General features: G+C 65.3%; 2 protein-coding genes across 3 annotated transcripts; both read right to left on the bottom strand.

Annotated features, from left to right (window-relative positions):
* Window positions 1–379: 379 nt before the first annotated feature.
* LOC116799797 (polysialoglycoprotein-like) lies at window positions 380–3741 on the bottom strand. Of its 2 annotated transcripts, XM_032713175.1 has the most exons (3): window positions 2908–3741; window positions 1201–1434; window positions 380–1122 (listed from the first exon to the last, which is right to left on the bottom strand). In XM_032713175.1, exons 1-3 carry the CDS (start codon window positions 3711–3713, stop codon window positions 396–398), a joined length of 1767 nt encoding a protein of 588 aa, XP_032569066.1. In that variant the 5' UTR covers window positions 3714–3741; the 3' UTR covers window positions 380–395. The 2 variants fall into 2 exon arrangements, with proteins under 2 accessions (XP_032569066.1, XP_032569067.1); XM_032713176.1 differs by lacking the exon at window positions 1201–1434 and having other exon boundaries at window positions 380–1113; window positions 2914–3741.
* Window positions 3742–4416: 675 nt separating this feature from the next.
* Window positions 4417–14348, bottom strand: RFX5 (regulatory factor X5). The gene is made up of 11 exons (XM_032712859.1): window positions 14273–14348; window positions 12634–12757; window positions 12034–12067; window positions 11827–11909; window positions 10586–10714; window positions 8893–9009; window positions 7969–8050; window positions 6878–7076; window positions 6282–6388; window positions 5051–5180; window positions 4417–4451 (listed from the first exon to the last, which is right to left on the bottom strand). Exons 2-11 carry the CDS (start codon window positions 12741–12743, stop codon window positions 4417–4419), a joined length of 1026 nt encoding a protein of 341 aa, XP_032568750.1. The 5' UTR covers window positions 12744–12757; window positions 14273–14348.
* Between the last annotated feature and the right edge of the window lie 1417 nt (window positions 14349–15765).

Here is a 15765-nt window from a genome sequence, read left to right as displayed (position 1 = left end):
CCACTCCCCTTTTCCCCTCTCCACTCCCTGTGTCCCCTCCCCACCCTCCGTGTCCCCCCCAACTCCCCGTGTCCCCCCCCAACTCCCCGTGTCCCCTCCCCACCCTCCGCGTCCTCCCCAACTCCCCGTGTCCCCCCTCAACTCCCCGTGTCCCCCCCAACTCCCCGTGTCCCCTCCCCACCCTCCGTGTCCCCCTTCAACTCCCCGTGTCCCCTCCCAACTCTCCGTGCCCCCTCCCACTGTCCATGTCCCCTCCCCACTCCCCGTGTCCCCTCCCCACTCCCCGTGTCCCCTCCAACTCCTCGTGTCCCCCCCAACTCCCCGTGTCCCCCCCAACTCCCCGTGTCGCCTCCCCCGGGCCACAGAACTGGACAGCGGGGCGGAGTGACTGGTTTTTACTGGTGCGGTCGGGGGGGGTGAGGGGACACATCCAGATGTTGTGCAGCGCTGGCAGCAGGACCCGTGCCCGTGCCCGTCTGTCCGTCCCGGGGTGCGCCGTGGGGGTGTCCCCGGGGGTCCCCCCAGTCCCCGGTGCCCCCCAGGGGGGTCCCGGCCCTGCCGAGGCCCTGCAGTGCCAGGGGGTCCACGGGCGGTGCCACCCGGCCCCGGGTCCTGCCGTCCCTGATGACGCTGACACGGGTGGGCTGGACGGGCCGGGAGGGGACATCCCTGACGGGGATGGTGGCACTGCCACCGGCGGGGCTGTCCCCAGAGGGGATGGTGCCACTGCCCCTCGATGGGGTGTCCCTGACAGGGATGGTGCCACTGCCACTGGATGGGGTGTCCCTGACAGGGATGGTGGCACTGCCCCTCGATGGGGTGTCCCTGACGGGGATGGTGGCACTGCCACCAGCAGGGCTGTCCCTGACAGGGATGGTGGCACTGCCCCTCGATGGGGTGTCCCTGACTGGGATGGTGGCACTGCCACCAGCAGGGCTGTCCCTGACGGGAATGGTGCCACTGCCCCTGGATGGGGTGTCCCTGATGGGGATGGTGGCACTGCCACTGGGAATGGTGGCACTGCCACTCACTGGGCTGTACCTGACGGGGATGGTGCCACTGCCACCAGCAGGGCTGTCCCCAGAGGGAATGGTGGCACTGCCCCTGGATGGGCTGTCCCTGGAGGGGACAGTGCCACTGCCACCAGCAGGGCTGCCCCTGGGGGACAGGGTGGCACTGCCCCTGGGGGGGGTGTCCCTCACAGGGACGGTGCCACTGCCCCTGGGGATGGTGGCACTGCCCCTGGATGGGCTGTCCCTGACAGGGATGGTGCCACTGCCACCAGCTCGACTGTCCCTGGAGGGGGTGGTGGCATTAACCCTGGATGGGGTGTCCCTGACAGGGGGGGTGTCCCTGCCCCTGGTTGGACTGTCCCTGGAGGGGATGGTGGCACTGCCACTGACCGGCCTGTCCCTGACAGGGACAGTGCCACTGCCACCAGCAGGGCTGCCCCTGGGGAGGAAGGTGGCACTGCCCCTGGGTGGGGTGTCCCTGGAGGGGGTGGTGGCACTGCCCTCAGATGGCCTGTCCCTGCTGGGGGGGCTGGATCTGCTCCTGGATGGGCTGTCCCTGGGGAGGAAGGTGGCACTGCCCCTGGGTGAGGTGTCCCTGGAGGGGACAGTGCCACTGCCACCAGCAGGGCCGCCCCTGGGTGGGACGGTGGCACTGCCACTGGCCAGCTTGTTCCCCACTGGGCTGGTGGCACTGCCCCTGGATGGGTTGTCCCTGGAGGGGACACTGGCACTGCCCCTGGATGGGTTGTCCCTGGAGGGGATGGTGGCACTGCCCCTGGGTGAGGTGTCCCTGGAGGGGACGGTGGCACTGCCCCTGGATGGGCTGTCCCTGGGGGACAGGGTGGCACTGCCCCTGGGTGAGGTGTCCCTGGAGGGGACAGTGGCACTGCCCCTGGCTGGGCCAGCCCTGGGGGGGACAGTGGCTCTGTCCCTGGGTGGGGTGTCCCTGCTGGGGGTGCTGGATCTGCTCCTGGATGTGCTGTCCCTGGGGGGCACAGGGGCACTGCCCCTGGCTGGGCTGTCCCTGCTGGGGGTGGTGGCACTGCCCTCAGATGGCCTGTCCCTGCTGGGGGGGCTGGATCTGCTCCTGGACATGCTGTCCCTGGGGGACAGGGTGGCACTGCCCCTGGCTGGGCCAGCCCTGGGGGTGGTGGCACTGTCCCTGGCAGGGCTGTCCCTGTGGGACAGGGTGGCACTGCCCCTGGATGGGGTGTCCCTGGGGGGGACAGTGGCACTGCCCCTGGAAGTGCTGTCCCTGTGGGACAGGGTGGCACTGCCCCTGGATGTGCTGTCCCTGTGGGACAGGGTGGCACTGCCCCTGGATGGGGTGTCCCTGGGGGGGACAGTGGCACTGCCTGGCCTGTCCCTGGTGGCACTGTCCCTGACTGGCCTGTCCCCAGTGGGGATGGTGGCACTGCCCCTGGGGACGGTGGCACTGCCCCTGGGGGTGCTGGATCTGCCCCTGGGTGGGGTGTCCCTGGGGGGGACAGTGGCTCTGTCCCTGGACAGGGTGTCCCTGGGGGGGATGGTGGCACTGCCCCTGGATGTGCTGTCCCTGGTGGCACCATCCCTGACTGGCCTGTCCCCAAGAGGGAGGGTGGCACTGCCCCTGGCTGTGCTGTCCCTGACAGGGATGGTGGCACTGCCCCTGGGTGTGCTGTCTCTGGGGGGCACAGTGGCACTGTCCCTGGCAGGGCTGTCCCTGCTGGGGGTGCTGGATCTGCTCCTGGGTGGGGTGTCCCTGGGGGGGACGGTGGCACTGCCTGGCCTGTCCCTGGTGGCACCATCCCTGACTGGCCTGTCCCCAGCAGGGACGGTGGCACTGCCCCTGGATGGGCTTTCTCTGGGGGGGATGGTGGCACTGCCTGGTCTGTCCCTGGTGGAACTATCTCTGACTGGCCTGTCCCTGACAGGGGTGGTGGCACTGCCCCTGGACGTGCTGTCCCTGACAGGGGTGGTGGCACTGCCCCTGGATGTGCTGTCCCCAATGGGGGTGGTGGCACTGCCCCTGGACGGGCTGTCCCTGGCAGGGATGGTGGCACTGCCCCTGGACGTGCTGTCCCCAACAGGGATGGTGGCACTGCCCCTGGACGTGCTGTCCCTGGCAGGGACGGTGGCACTGGGGGGGCAGGTGGCAGTGCCACTGGCTGGACTGTCCCTGGCAGGGACGGTGCCACTGCCACTGCCCAGCCTGTCCTTGGTGGGGAGGGTGTCCCTGCCCCTGGACGGGCTGTCTCTGGCAGGAATGGTGGCACTGTCACTGACTGGCCTGTCCCCAGCAGGGATGATGGCATTGCCACCAGCTGGGCTGTCCCTGTCCCTGGCAGGGATGGTGGCACTGCCACTGGCTGGCCTGTCCCCAGTGAGGGGAGTGGTGGCACTGCCACCTCCAGGAGAGCTGCCACCAGGGCTGGTGGCACTGCCCTTGACTGGCCTGTCCTGCACGGGGACAGTGGAACTGTCACCACCAGGAGAGCCACTGCTGGGAGAGCCACCACCAGGGCTGGTGGCACTGCCAGGGACAGAGCTGTCCCCGGTGGGAATGGTGGCACTGCCAGGGACAGAGCTGTCCCCAGTGGGGATGGTGGCACTGCCAGGGACAGAGCTGTCCCTGGTGGGAATGGTGGCACTGCCAGGGACAGAGCTGTCCCCAGTGGGGATGGTGGCACTGCCAGGGACAGAGCTGTCCCCACTGGGCATGGTGGCACTGCCAAGGACAGAGCTGTCCCCACTGGGCATGGTGGCACTGCCCTTGACTGGCCTGTCCTCCGCGGGGACAGTGGCACTGCCCCTCCCCAGACTGTCCCCAGTGGGGACAGTGGGACTGTCACCAGGAGAGTCACTGCTGGCAGTGCCACCCCCAGGGACGGTGGCAGTGCCACTGGCAGGGCTGTCCCCAGCAGGAACAGTGGCACTGACTGGGCTGTCCCTGACAGGGACGGTGGCAGTGCCACTGGTTGGCCTGTCCCCAGGGACAGTGGCACTGCCAGTGACAGAGCTGTCCCCAACAGGACTGGTGGCACTGGCACTGACCGGGCTGTCCCTGACAGGGACGGTGGCAGTGCCACTGGCAGGGCTGTCCCCAACAGGGACAGTGGCACTGCCAGTGACAGAGCTGTCCCCACCAGGACTGGTGGCACTGGCAGTGACAGAGCTGTCCCTGACAGGGACAGTGGCACTGAGTGGCCTGTCCCCAAGGGTGGCAGCACTGGCAGTGACTGGCCTGTCCCCACCAGGACTGGTGGCACCGGCAGTGACCGGGACGGTGGCACTGCCCTCAACCTGCCTGTCCCCAGGGACGGTGGCACTGCCACTGACAGGGAGGGTGGCACTGCCCCCTCCAGCAGAGCCCCTTCCAGCAGTGCCACCACCAGCAGAGCCCCCTTTGAGGACAGTGGCACTGTCACCTCCAGCAGAGCCCCCCCCAGGACAGCCCCCCTTGGGGACAGTGGCACTGTCACCACCAGCAGAGCCCCCCTTGGGGACAGTGGCAGTGCCACCTCCAGCAGAGCCCCCCTTGGGGACAGTGGCACTGTCACCTCCAGCAGAGCCCCCCTTGGGGATAGTGGCACTGCCACCACCGGGAGAGCCCCCCCCGGGGGGCGACGCCCCCCCCTCTGCCCCGGGGGACCCCCCGCCCCCCTCCTCGGGCCTCTTTCGGGGCCTCCCCCTCCTCCTCTTGTGCGGGGCCGCGTCCCCCCCCCCGGGCTCCAGGGGTCTCTTGGTGCCCTTTGACCTCTGCTCGGGGACGACCCCCCCCCCGGGGGTCTCTGCGGCCGAGGGGGGGTGCGGGGGGGGCACCCCCACCCCGGGCAGCAGCACGTTGAGCACGGGGATGGCCCCGGGGGGGCTCAGCCCCAGGGGCAGCGCGGGGGGGGCACCCACCGTGGCACCCACGGGCAGGGGCAGGGCCACCTTCACCGTGCCCCCCCCCCCGGTGCCACCCCCCAGGGGGGCCAACCGGGGCACCAGCACCGGGGGGGGGGGTCCGGGGGTGGTGCCGGGGGCGGGGGGTCGCTCGGGGAGGGGGGGGATGCGGGGCAGCAGCAGGGGCAGGCGGGCGACCAGGGCGTTCACCTGGGGGCTGCTGCTGCTCGCCCGGGGGGGCTCCGGGGGCTTCTTCTTGTTGGCCGGGGGTCTGGCAGGGTGGGGGGGCTCCTTCTTGCTCTGGGGGGGCAGAAAAGGGGGGGTCAGAGCCGGGTAGGGGGGTCCTGGCTGTGCCCACTTGGCTCTGGGGGGGCACAGAAAGGGGAGGGGGGTGTTGGAACCAGGCAGGGGGGAGTCCTGGCTGCCCACCCAGGTGCCCACCCGGCTCTGGGGAGGGCACAGAAAGGGGGGGGTGTCAGAGCCGAGTAGGGGGGTCCTGGTTGTGCCCACCCGGCTCTGGGGGTACAGAAAGGGGGGGTCAGAGCTGGGTAAGGGGGTCCTGGCTGTGCCCACCCGGCTCTGGGGGGGCACAGAAAGGGGAGGGGGTGTTGGAGCCGGGTAGGGGAGTCCTGGCTGCCCACCCAGGTGCCCACCCGGCTCTGGGGGGGGCACAGAAAGGGGAGGGGGGTCAGAGCCGGGTAGGGGTGTCCTGGCTGTGCCCTCCCGGCTCTAGGGGGGGCACAGAAAGGGGAGGGGGGGGTCAGAGCCGGGTAAGGGGGCCCTGGCTGTGCCCACCCGGCTCTGGGGGGACAGAAAGGGGAGGGGGGTGTTGGAGCCAGGCAGGGGGGAGTCCTGGCTGCCCACCCAGCTCTGGGGGGGCACAGAAAGAGAGGGGGGTCAGAGCTGGGTAGGGGGGGTCCTGGCTGTGCCCACCCGGCTCTGGGGGGACAGAAAGGGGGGGTCAGAGCCGGGTAGGGGGGTCCTGGCTGTGCCCACCCGGCTCTGGGGGGGCACAGAAAGGGGACGGGGGTGTTGGAACCAGGCAGGGGAGAGTCCTGGCTGCCCACCCAGGTGCCCCCCTGGCTCTGGGGAGGGCACAGAAAGAGGGGGGGGTCAGAGCTGTGTAAGGGGGTCCTGGTTGCCCACCCAGGTGCTCACCTGGCTCTGGGGGGGCACAGAAAGGGGGGGGGGTCAGAGCCAAGTAGGGGGGTCCTGGCTGCGCCCACCCGGCTCTGGGGGGGCACAGAAAGGGAGGGGGGGTCAGAGCCAAGTAGGGGGGTCCTGGCTGCGCCCACCCGGCTCTGGGGGGGCACAGAAAGGGAAGGGGGGTCAGAGCTGGGCAGGGGGGAGTCCTGGCTGCCCCCCCGGGTGCCCCCCCGGCTCTCGGGGGGGGTCTCTCACCTGCTCTGGGGTCCTCTCGTGGCTCTCGGGGGGGTCCAGCCCGTTCTTCTTGGCCGTGGGAGGGGGGCGGTTCTCTTGGAGGGGGAGGGGCGTCTTCTCCGTGTTCTCTGGGGGGGGGGACACACAGGGAGGGTGACAAAGGTGGGACACCCCCCAGGGATGAGGGGGAGGGGTCTCCTGGATGTCCCCCTGGTTTGGGACGGGGGGGGAATACATCCCCTGGACCCCCCCATGGTTTGGGACAGGGGGGACACACTCTTGAGTCCCCCCTCAGTTTGGGATTGAGGGAACACACCCCCTGGACTCCCCTGGTTTGGGGCTGAGGAGACACATTCCTGGGTTCCCCCCTCAATTTGGGGCTGAGGGGACACTCCTGGGCTGGTCCCCCCCACCCATCTGAGACCACCACAGGTCCCAGGGCTGGTTCCTCACCCACCTGAGACCACCACAGGTCCCAGGGCTGGTTCCTCACCCACCTGAGACCACCACAGATCCCAGGGCTGGTTCCTCACCCACCTGAGACCACCACAGGTCCCAGGGCTGGTTCCTCACCCACCTGAGACCACCACAGGTCCCAGGGCTGGTCTCTCACCCACCTGAGACCACCATGGCCATGACCAGGTCGGCGTGGGCCGAGCGGGAGCTGATGATGTGCTGCTGCAGCAGGAACTGAGCCACCTCCACGATGTTGTTGAAGGAGCGTTTGAGGATCTTCTCGGCCCAGTCGCAGGTCAGGGCACAGGCAGCCTCCATCACCTCACTGGGGTAGGACTGCACCAGCTCTGACAGCTCTGACTGCTGAGAGGGGATGGGATGGGATGGGAGAATTCCTGGAACTGGCCAGGAGACCCCCAGGACACAGGTGGGACCCCCAGGGTGCAGGGCAGGACCCCCAGGGCAGGGGCTGCCTCCATCACCTCACTGGGGTAGGACTGCACCAGCTCTGCCAGCTCTGACTGCTGAGGGGGGATAGGATGGGATGGGATGGGATGGGATGGGATGGGATGGGATGGGATGGGATGGGATGGGATGGGATGGGATGGGATGGGATGGGATGGGAGACCCCACGGGACTGGCCAGGGGACCCCCAGGACCCCCAGGGCACAGGTGGGACCCCCAGAGCACAGGGTAGGATCCCCAGGGTACAGGTGGGACCCCCAGGGCACAGGGTCAGGACCCCCCAGGACCCCCAGACCACAAGGCAGGACCCCCAGGGCACAAGGCAGGACCCCCAAGGCACAGGGTGGGACCCCCCAGGCACAGGGCAGGACCTCCAGGGCAGAGGGCAGGACCCGCCCCCAGGTGGGGACAGGAGGTTCCCAGGACAGAGTAGAACCTCCTTCCTCCCCCAGGGCCCCCCCCAGTACTCCTCCCAGGACCCCCCAAATCCTGCCCCTCCCTCCTCCCATCCCAGACCTCAAATCCCTCCCCAGGACCCCCCAAATCCTTCCCTCCCCTCCCATCCCAGACCTCAAATCCTTCCCCAGAAGCCCCCAAATCCTTCCCTCCCCTCCCATCCCAGACCTCAAATCCCTCCCCAGGACCCCCCAAATCCTGACCTTCCCTCCCATCCCAGACCTCAAATCCCTCCCCAGGACCCCCCAAATCCTTCCCTCCCCTCCCATCCCAGACCTCAAATCCCTCCCCAGGACCCCCCAAACCCCCCCAAAACCCCCCCAGAACTTACAGTCTCGGTGACTTTGAGGTCCAGGCTGGGCAGGGGAGGAAGGCTGACCACGGTCTTCCTCCTGATCCCCCCGTAACAGTACGTTGGGCACCGTCAAGGGCTTCTCCTGCCACGGGAACGGGCCCAAAAAAACCCTCCCAGGAGCCCCCCAGACCCCAAACCGCCCCAAAATTCCAAATAAATCCTCAAAAACCTCCCCAAAAAATCCCCCAGACCCCCAGGACCCTCCCCAACCCACCCCCCAGGCCCCCCCAAACCCTCCCGACCCCCCTCAAAACCTCACCCAAAACCGCCTCAAAATTCCAAATAAATCCCCAAAAACCCCCCAAAAAATCCCCCAAAAAAGGGGGATGTCCCCCAGGACCCTCCCAGCCCCCTTTTCCCCCCCCCCAGACCCCCAGGACCCTCCCAGCCCCCCTTTTCCCCCCCCAGACCCCCCCCTGCAACCCCCCAAACCCTCCCAACCTCCCATCAAAACCTCACCCAAAACCACCCCAAAATTCCAAATAAATCCCCCAAACCCCCCCAAAAAATCCCCAAAAAATCCCCAAAAAATCCCTCAGACCCCCAGGACCCTCCCAGCCCCCCTTTTCCCCCCCCAGACCCCCAGGACCCTCCCAGCCCCCCTTTTCCCCCCCAATCCTCCCCCTGGGACCCCCCAAACCCTCCCGACTCCCCTCAAAACCTCACCCAAAAACGCCTCAAAATTCCAAATAAATCCCCAAAAACCCTCCCAAAAAATCCCCCCCAAAAAGGGCATTTTTCCACCTTTAGGGACCACCCAGGAGCCCCCAAACCCTCCCCAGAGCCCCCCCCAAACCCCCCCAAACCCAACCGGGACCCGACGCCTGCGAAGGTACGAAACGAGGGGGGGGTGTAAAAAATCCGGGAAAAACTGGGAATTCCGGGGGCAGGGAAGGATATTTGGACTGTCCTCGGCCTCCCAGGCGCCGGGCCTTGATGTTGGGGAAGATCTCCCGGATGATCTTCCCGAAATTGGCCGTGCTGAGGGGGCGGGAGCCCAGGTTGTCGCAGTATCTCCTGGGGGGAGAGAAGGGGGGTCACACCAGGACTTCCTGGCCAGGAAGGAATTCCTGACCTCTCCCTGCCCTGGGAATGGTGGCCCTGTCCTGGGAATGGTGTCCCTGTCCTAGGAATGGTGTCCCTGTCCATGGGGACAGTGTCCTGGTGTTCTACATCCATGGGGACACACTGTCCTGGTGTCCCTGTCCCTAAAGGACACAGTGTCCTGGTGTCCTTGTCCATGGGGACACACTGTCCTGGGAATGGTGTCCCTGTCCATGGGGACAGTGTCCTGGTGTCCCACATCCATGGGGACACTGCCCTGGTGTCCATGGGGACACCCTGTCCTGCTGTCCCTGTCCCTGGGAACACCCTGTCCTGGTGTCCCACATCCATGGGGACACACTGTCCTGGTGCCCCTAAATGCATTGTCCTGGTGTCCAAAATCCCTGGGAACCCCCTGCCCTGCTGTCCCTGTTCCTGGGGACCCCCTGTCCTGCTCTCCCTGTCCCTGGGGACCCCCTGTCCTGCTGTCCCTGGGAACCCCCTGTCCTTGTGTCCCACATCCATGGGGACACACTGTCCTGGTGTCCCTAAATGCATTGTCCTGGTGTCCCTGTCCCTGGAACCCCCTGCCCTGCTCTCCCTGTCCCTGGGAACCCCCTGTCCTGGTGTCCCACATCCATGGGGACCCCCTGCCCTGCTCTCCCTGTCCCTGGGAACCCCCTGTCCTGGTGTCCCACATCCATGGGGACACACTGTCCTGGTGCCCCTAAATGCATTGTCCTGGTGCCCCACATCCCTGGGAACCCCCTGCCCTGCTCTCCCTATCCCTGGGAACCCCCTGCCCTGCTCTCCCTGTCCCTGGGAACCCCCTGCCCTGTTCTCCCTGTCCCAGGGGACCCCCTGCCCTGGTGTCCCACATCCATGGGGACACACTGTCCTGGTGTCCCTAAATGCATTGTCCTGGTGCCCCACATCCCTGGGAACCCCCTGCCCTGCTGTCCCTGTCCCTGGGGACCCCCTGCCCTGCTCTCCCTGTCCCTGGGGACCCCCTGTCCTGGTGTCCCACATCCATGGGGACACACTGTCCTGGTGTCCCTAAATGCATTGTCCTGGTATCCCTGGGAACTCCCTGCCCTGTTCTCCCTGTCCCTGGGAACCCCCTGCCCTGTTCTCCCTGTCCCTGGGGACCCCCTGTCCTGCTGTCCCTGTCCCTGGGAACCCCCTGCCCTGCTCTCCCTGTCCCTGGGGATCCCCTGCCCTGTTCTCCCTGTCCCTGTAACCCCCTGCCCTGTTCTCCCTGTCCCTGGAACCCCCTGTCCTGCTCTCCCTGTCCCTGGGAACCCCCTGCCCTGTTCTCCCTGTCCCTGGGGACCCCCTGCCCTGTTCTCCCTGTCCCTGGGGACCCCCTGTCCTGCTCTCCCTGTCCCTGGGAACCCCCTGCCCTGTTCTCCCTGTCCCTGGAACCCCCTGTCCTGCTCTCCCTGTCCCTGTAACCCCCTGCCCTGTTCTCCCTGTCCCTGGAACCCCCTGCCCTGTCCCCCCTGTCCCTGGGGGCCCCCTGCCCTGCCATCCCCATCCCCAAACTCACTTGTAGGCGTCGTAGACGTCCTGCTTGGGCAGGCAGGTGTCCGTGTGCTCCTCCAGGTGGTTCCTGATCCAGTTGCAGGCGTGCATGTACTCGGCCGTGCCCAGGGCACTCAGGTCCAGGCTGCTGCTGCTGCTCCAGGGGGCACAAGAAAAGGTCCCATCAGCAGGGAGAGGGCCCAGGGCAGAGCCACTGTGGCCACACAGAGGGAGGGATGTGGCTTAAAACCACGCAGCAAATGTTGTAGGGCCTACTGAGTTCACTATCAACCTTGTAGGACCTATAGAGTTCATTATCAACCATGTAGGGCCTACAGAGTTCATCATCAACCTTGTAGGGTCTACAGAGCTCATCATCGACCTTGTAGGACCTACAGAGTTCACTATCAACCTTGTAGGACCTATAGAATTCATTATCAACCATGTAGGACCTACAGAGCTCATCACTGACCTTACAGGACCTACAGAGTTCACCATCAACCATGTAGGGCCTACAGAGTTCATCATCAACCTTGCAGGACCTACAGAGTTCACCATCAACCATGTAGGGCCTACAGAGCTCATCATCAACCTTGTAGGACCTACAGAGTTCATCATCGACCTTGTAGGACCTGCAGAGTTCATAATCACCCATGTAGGACCTGCAGAGTTCATAATTAGGGTCAGCAAACCTTGTAGGACCTACAGAATTTATCATTAGGGTCAGGAAACCTTGTAGGACCTGCAGAGTTTAAGGTCAGCAAACCATGTAGGACCTACAGACTTTATGGTCAGCAAACCATGTAGGACCTACAGAGTTTATCTTTAGGGTCAGCAAACCATGCAGGACCTACAGAATTTATCATTGAGGTCAGCAAACCTTGTAGGAGCTAGAGTTCATCATTAGGGTCAACAAACCTTGTAAGACCTACAGAGTTTATCTTTAGGGTCAGCAAACCTTGTAGGACCTACAGAATTTATCATTAGGGTCAGCAAACCTTGTAGGACCCACAGAACCACCCCAAAGGACTCCAGACAAGGGGAGGAGCAGCCCTGGGACAGGATCAGGACCAGGATCAGGATCAGGATCAGGATCAGGTGACTCTGGGATTGTCACTGACCCGGGGCAGGAGGGTTTTTGTGACTCGGGTCGGAGAAAACACCCCGAAATTAAGGAATCTCTGCTCCCTGAGAACTCGGAAAGGGGCCCGTCCCCATCCCACCCCATCCCAGCATTCCCAAGTCTCCAGGACGATCCAGACCCACCTCTTGTCCCCCAGGCTGGGCCCCGAGGGCAGCTGCAGGTACAGGTAGAGTTTGTCGCTGTCCGAGAACTTCTGCACGTCTTGCTGGGGTGGGAAAAGGGGCCAGGAGGGGAAGGAAAGGGTTAAAGATCCACAGGAATTCCGGGAATGGGGCCGAGCTGAAGCCAGGAGAGGTGGAGATTCCCGGGAATTCCCGGGAAGCACTCACCAGGATGGAGTCCACCTTGCTCTGCACGGATTTGCTGGGGGGGGACAGAGACGGGGGGGTGTCAGGGAAGGGCAGGATGATCCCAAAGAGATCCCTGGATAATCCCTCCCACCCTGCCCGGCTCTTCCCGTGGATCCCAAAGCCCTTCCAGATCCCAAACTGCTCCCAGGGATCCCACAATCCCCATTCCAGACCCCAAACTGCTCCCAGGGATCCCACAGCCCCATTCCAGACCCCAAACTGCTCCCAGGGATCCCAAACTCCCATTCCAGACCCCAAACTGCTCCCAGAGATCCCAAAGCCCTTCCAGACCCCAATCTGCTCCCAGGGATCCCACAATCCCCATCCCAGACCCCAAACTGCTCGCAGGGGATCCCAAAACCCCATTCCAGACCCCAAACTGCTCCCAGGGTGTCCCCACAGCCCCATCTCAGATCCCAACCTGCTCCCAGGGGATCCCACAGCCCCATCCCAGACCCCATTAAATTCCCCCCGAATTCAGGGCTGCAAAGGACAGAACCCCATTAGACCCCCCCAAATTTGGGGCTGCAAATGACAGAACCCCATTAACCCCCCCAAAATTGGGGGCTGTGCCCTTACGAGATGGTTCCGCGCAGCTCCTGCAGCAACGTGCTGGACTCGCTGGCACCGCCCCGGGGGGACAGGGGGCCCTTCCTGGCAGGGCGGGCACCCAGCTCGGGGTCACCCATGGCTCGGGGGGGCTCTGGGGAGGGAGAGAAACAGAGGGAAAAAAAGCCAAAATCCGGCTTAAAAAAAGGGAGTAAAAAACCCCTTTTTACGGGCAGGGAGTGGGCGTGGGGACGGTGCCCACCAGGAGGGGCATCTCTGCTGAGTGACCCCGTTCCTGGCAGGGGTTGGGGGTGTTGGGGGCACTGGGAGGGTCCCTGGGGACTGTAGGATGGCACGGGGACATGGGGACATGGGGACATGAGGACATGGGGACATGGGGACATGAGGACATGGGGACATGGGGACATGAGGACATGGTCATGGCATTGCAGGAGGGAACATCCCCCCAGGGACATGGGGACATGGGACAGCAGGAGGGGCATCTCCAGCTGAGTGACCCCAGGTACCCCATTCCTGGAGGGGGTCAGGGGTGATGGGGGGGCACTGGGAGGGTCCCTGGGGACATGGGACATGAGGACATGAGGACATGGGGACATGAGGACATGGTCATGGCATTGCAGGAGGGAACATCCCCCCAGGGACATGGGGACATGGGACAGCTGGAGGGGCATCTCCAGCTGAGTGACCCCGTTCCTGGCAGGGGTTGGGGTCGTTGGGGGACTGGGAGGGTCCCTGGGGACGTGGGACATGGGGACATGAGGACATGAGGACATGGGGACATGGGGACACGGTCATGGCACTGCAGGAGGGAACGTCCCCAGAGGGACACGGGGACATGGGACAGCAGGAGGGGCATCTCCAGCTGAGTGACCCCATTCCTGGCAGGGGTTGAGGGTGTTGGGGGGGCACTGGGAGGGTCCCTGGGGACATGGGACTGCGGGGTGGATGGCACGGGGACATGGGGACATGGGGTCATGGCACTGCAGGAGGGAACGTCCCCCCAGGGGCACAGGGACAAGGGACAGCAGGAGGGCAGGGACACGGGGACACAGGGACAAGGGACAGTAGGAGGGCAGGGACACAGGGACACAGGGACACAGGGACACAGGGACAAGGGACAGTAGGAGGGCAGGTCAGCACGGGTGTGGGGGTCTCAGGAGAGAACAGGGACAGGGGACACCGGGAGGGCAGAGGTTCCCCTGGACAGGGACACCGGGAGGGACACAGAGACCCCCAGGGACACGGGGACACGGGATGGTGGGTTCCTGGGGACACGGGACACCGGGAGGGAGAGAGAGACCCCCAGGGAGATGGGACACGGGACACCAGGAAGGCAGGTCCCAGGGAGGTGGGGACACGGGACACCAGGAGGGCAGAGACCCCCAGGGATATGGGGACACGGGACACCAGGAGGGCAGAGACCCCCAGGGACACGGGACACCGGGACAGCGGGTCCCCAGGGACACGGGACATCAGGAGGACAGAGGTCCCCGTGGCGGCGGCTCCCAGACCCGGGGTCACCCTCCGGGCCGGTCCCGGCGGGACGGGACGTGCGGGGGCTCCGTGACTGCGCAGCCCCCCCTCCCCGGTCCCGGCGGGGGGGGTTGAGTGGCCCCGGGGGTCCCCCCCGCCCCGGTCCCGCACCCACCTGACCCGTCCGGTCCGCGGGGGTCCCGCCACGTGCCGCTCCCGCGCCCCGCGAACCGAAAGTGCTGCGCGGGAAGCGGGGCGGCCCCGGCAGCCCGCCGACCGCTTTTTTCTGATTGGCCGCCGCGCCGCTGGTCTGCCCGGATACGCGCCGCTCCTTTAACGCGATTGGCCGGCGCGGCCCGGATGCGGGGGGCGGGGCGGGGCGGGAGCCGAAATCTGCCTGGTAACAGGCTCCTGATTGGCCGCGCGGGAGGCGGGAGCGCCGGGAGGGGCGGGGGCAACGGTCGGGACGGGAGGGGGGGGGGTGTGGGGGTGTCACGTGCGCGGGGCGGGTCACGTGCGCGCGCGTAACAGGTGAGGGGGGTGTGTGCAACATGTGTGCGGGTCACGTGAGCGTGCGGGTCACGTGTGCGCGCGGGTCACGTGTGCGCGTGTAACAGGTGTGTGGGGGTGCGTGACGTCATTCTGCACCGCGTGTGCAGCGTCTGTGTGACGTGTGTAACACGTGTGCGGTGCGTGTGTGAGCTGTGTGTAACGCGTGTAACATGCGTGTAACACGTGTGCAGTGCGTGTGTGAGCTGTGTGCAGCGTGTGTGTGACGCGTGTGTGTGTAACATGCGTGTAACACGTGTGCAGTGCGCGTGTAAGGTGTGTGCAGTGTATAATGTGCAGTGTGTGTGAACTGTGTGCAGTGTGTATGTAACGTGTGTAACGTGTGTGTAACACATGTGCAGTGCGTGTGTAAGGTGTGTGCTGCATGCAATATGTGTGTAACACGTGTGTAAGGTGTGTGCTGTGTGTAATGTGTGTAACGTGTGTGTAAGGTGTGTGCTGTATGTAACGTGTGTGTAACACGTGTGTAAGGTGCATGTTGTGTGTAACACGTGTGTAAGGTGTGTGCTGTGTGTAACTCGTGTGTAACACGTGTGTAAGGTGTGTGCTGTGTGTAACACATGTTCAGTGCGTGTGTAAGGTGTGTGCTGTGTGTAACGTGTGTAACACGTGTGTAACACGTGTGTAAGGTGCATGTTGTGTGTAAGACGTGTGTAAGACGTGTGTAACACGCGTGTGAGGGACCTGGAGGAGGAAATTACTCCAATAAAAGCTGAAATAACTGGGGGGGGGGGGGGTGTTATTTTTTATTTCTCCTGTGCAGGACAAACCTCCCGGGGGGGGGGGGGGGGGGAATTCCCAAATCCCTCCTGCTCCGGGAATTCCCGAATCCGGGGGTACGGGGAGGGGGGTGGGGGGGCACAAGGGGGTTTGGGGGGCACAAGGGGGGCTGTGGGGGCACAGGGGGGTTGTGGGGTCCAGGAGGGGACTATGGGGGGCACAGGGGGGCTGTGGGTGGCACAGGGGGGTTATGGGGGGCACAGAGGGGTTGTGGGGGGAACAGAGGGGCTGTGGGGGCACAGAGGAGTTATGGGGTCCAGGAGGGGCTGTGGGTGGCACGGGGGGACTATGGGGGGCACAGGGGGGTTGTAGGGTCCA

This window comes from Chiroxiphia lanceolata, chromosome 29 (assembly GCF_009829145.1).
Source record: "Chiroxiphia lanceolata isolate bChiLan1 chromosome 29, bChiLan1.pri, whole genome shotgun sequence".
NCBI lineage: Eukaryota > Metazoa > Chordata > Aves > Passeriformes > Pipridae > Chiroxiphia > Chiroxiphia lanceolata.
The sequence above is the reverse complement of the archived record's forward strand: the minus strand, read 5'-3'. Positions and strand labels throughout refer to the sequence as shown.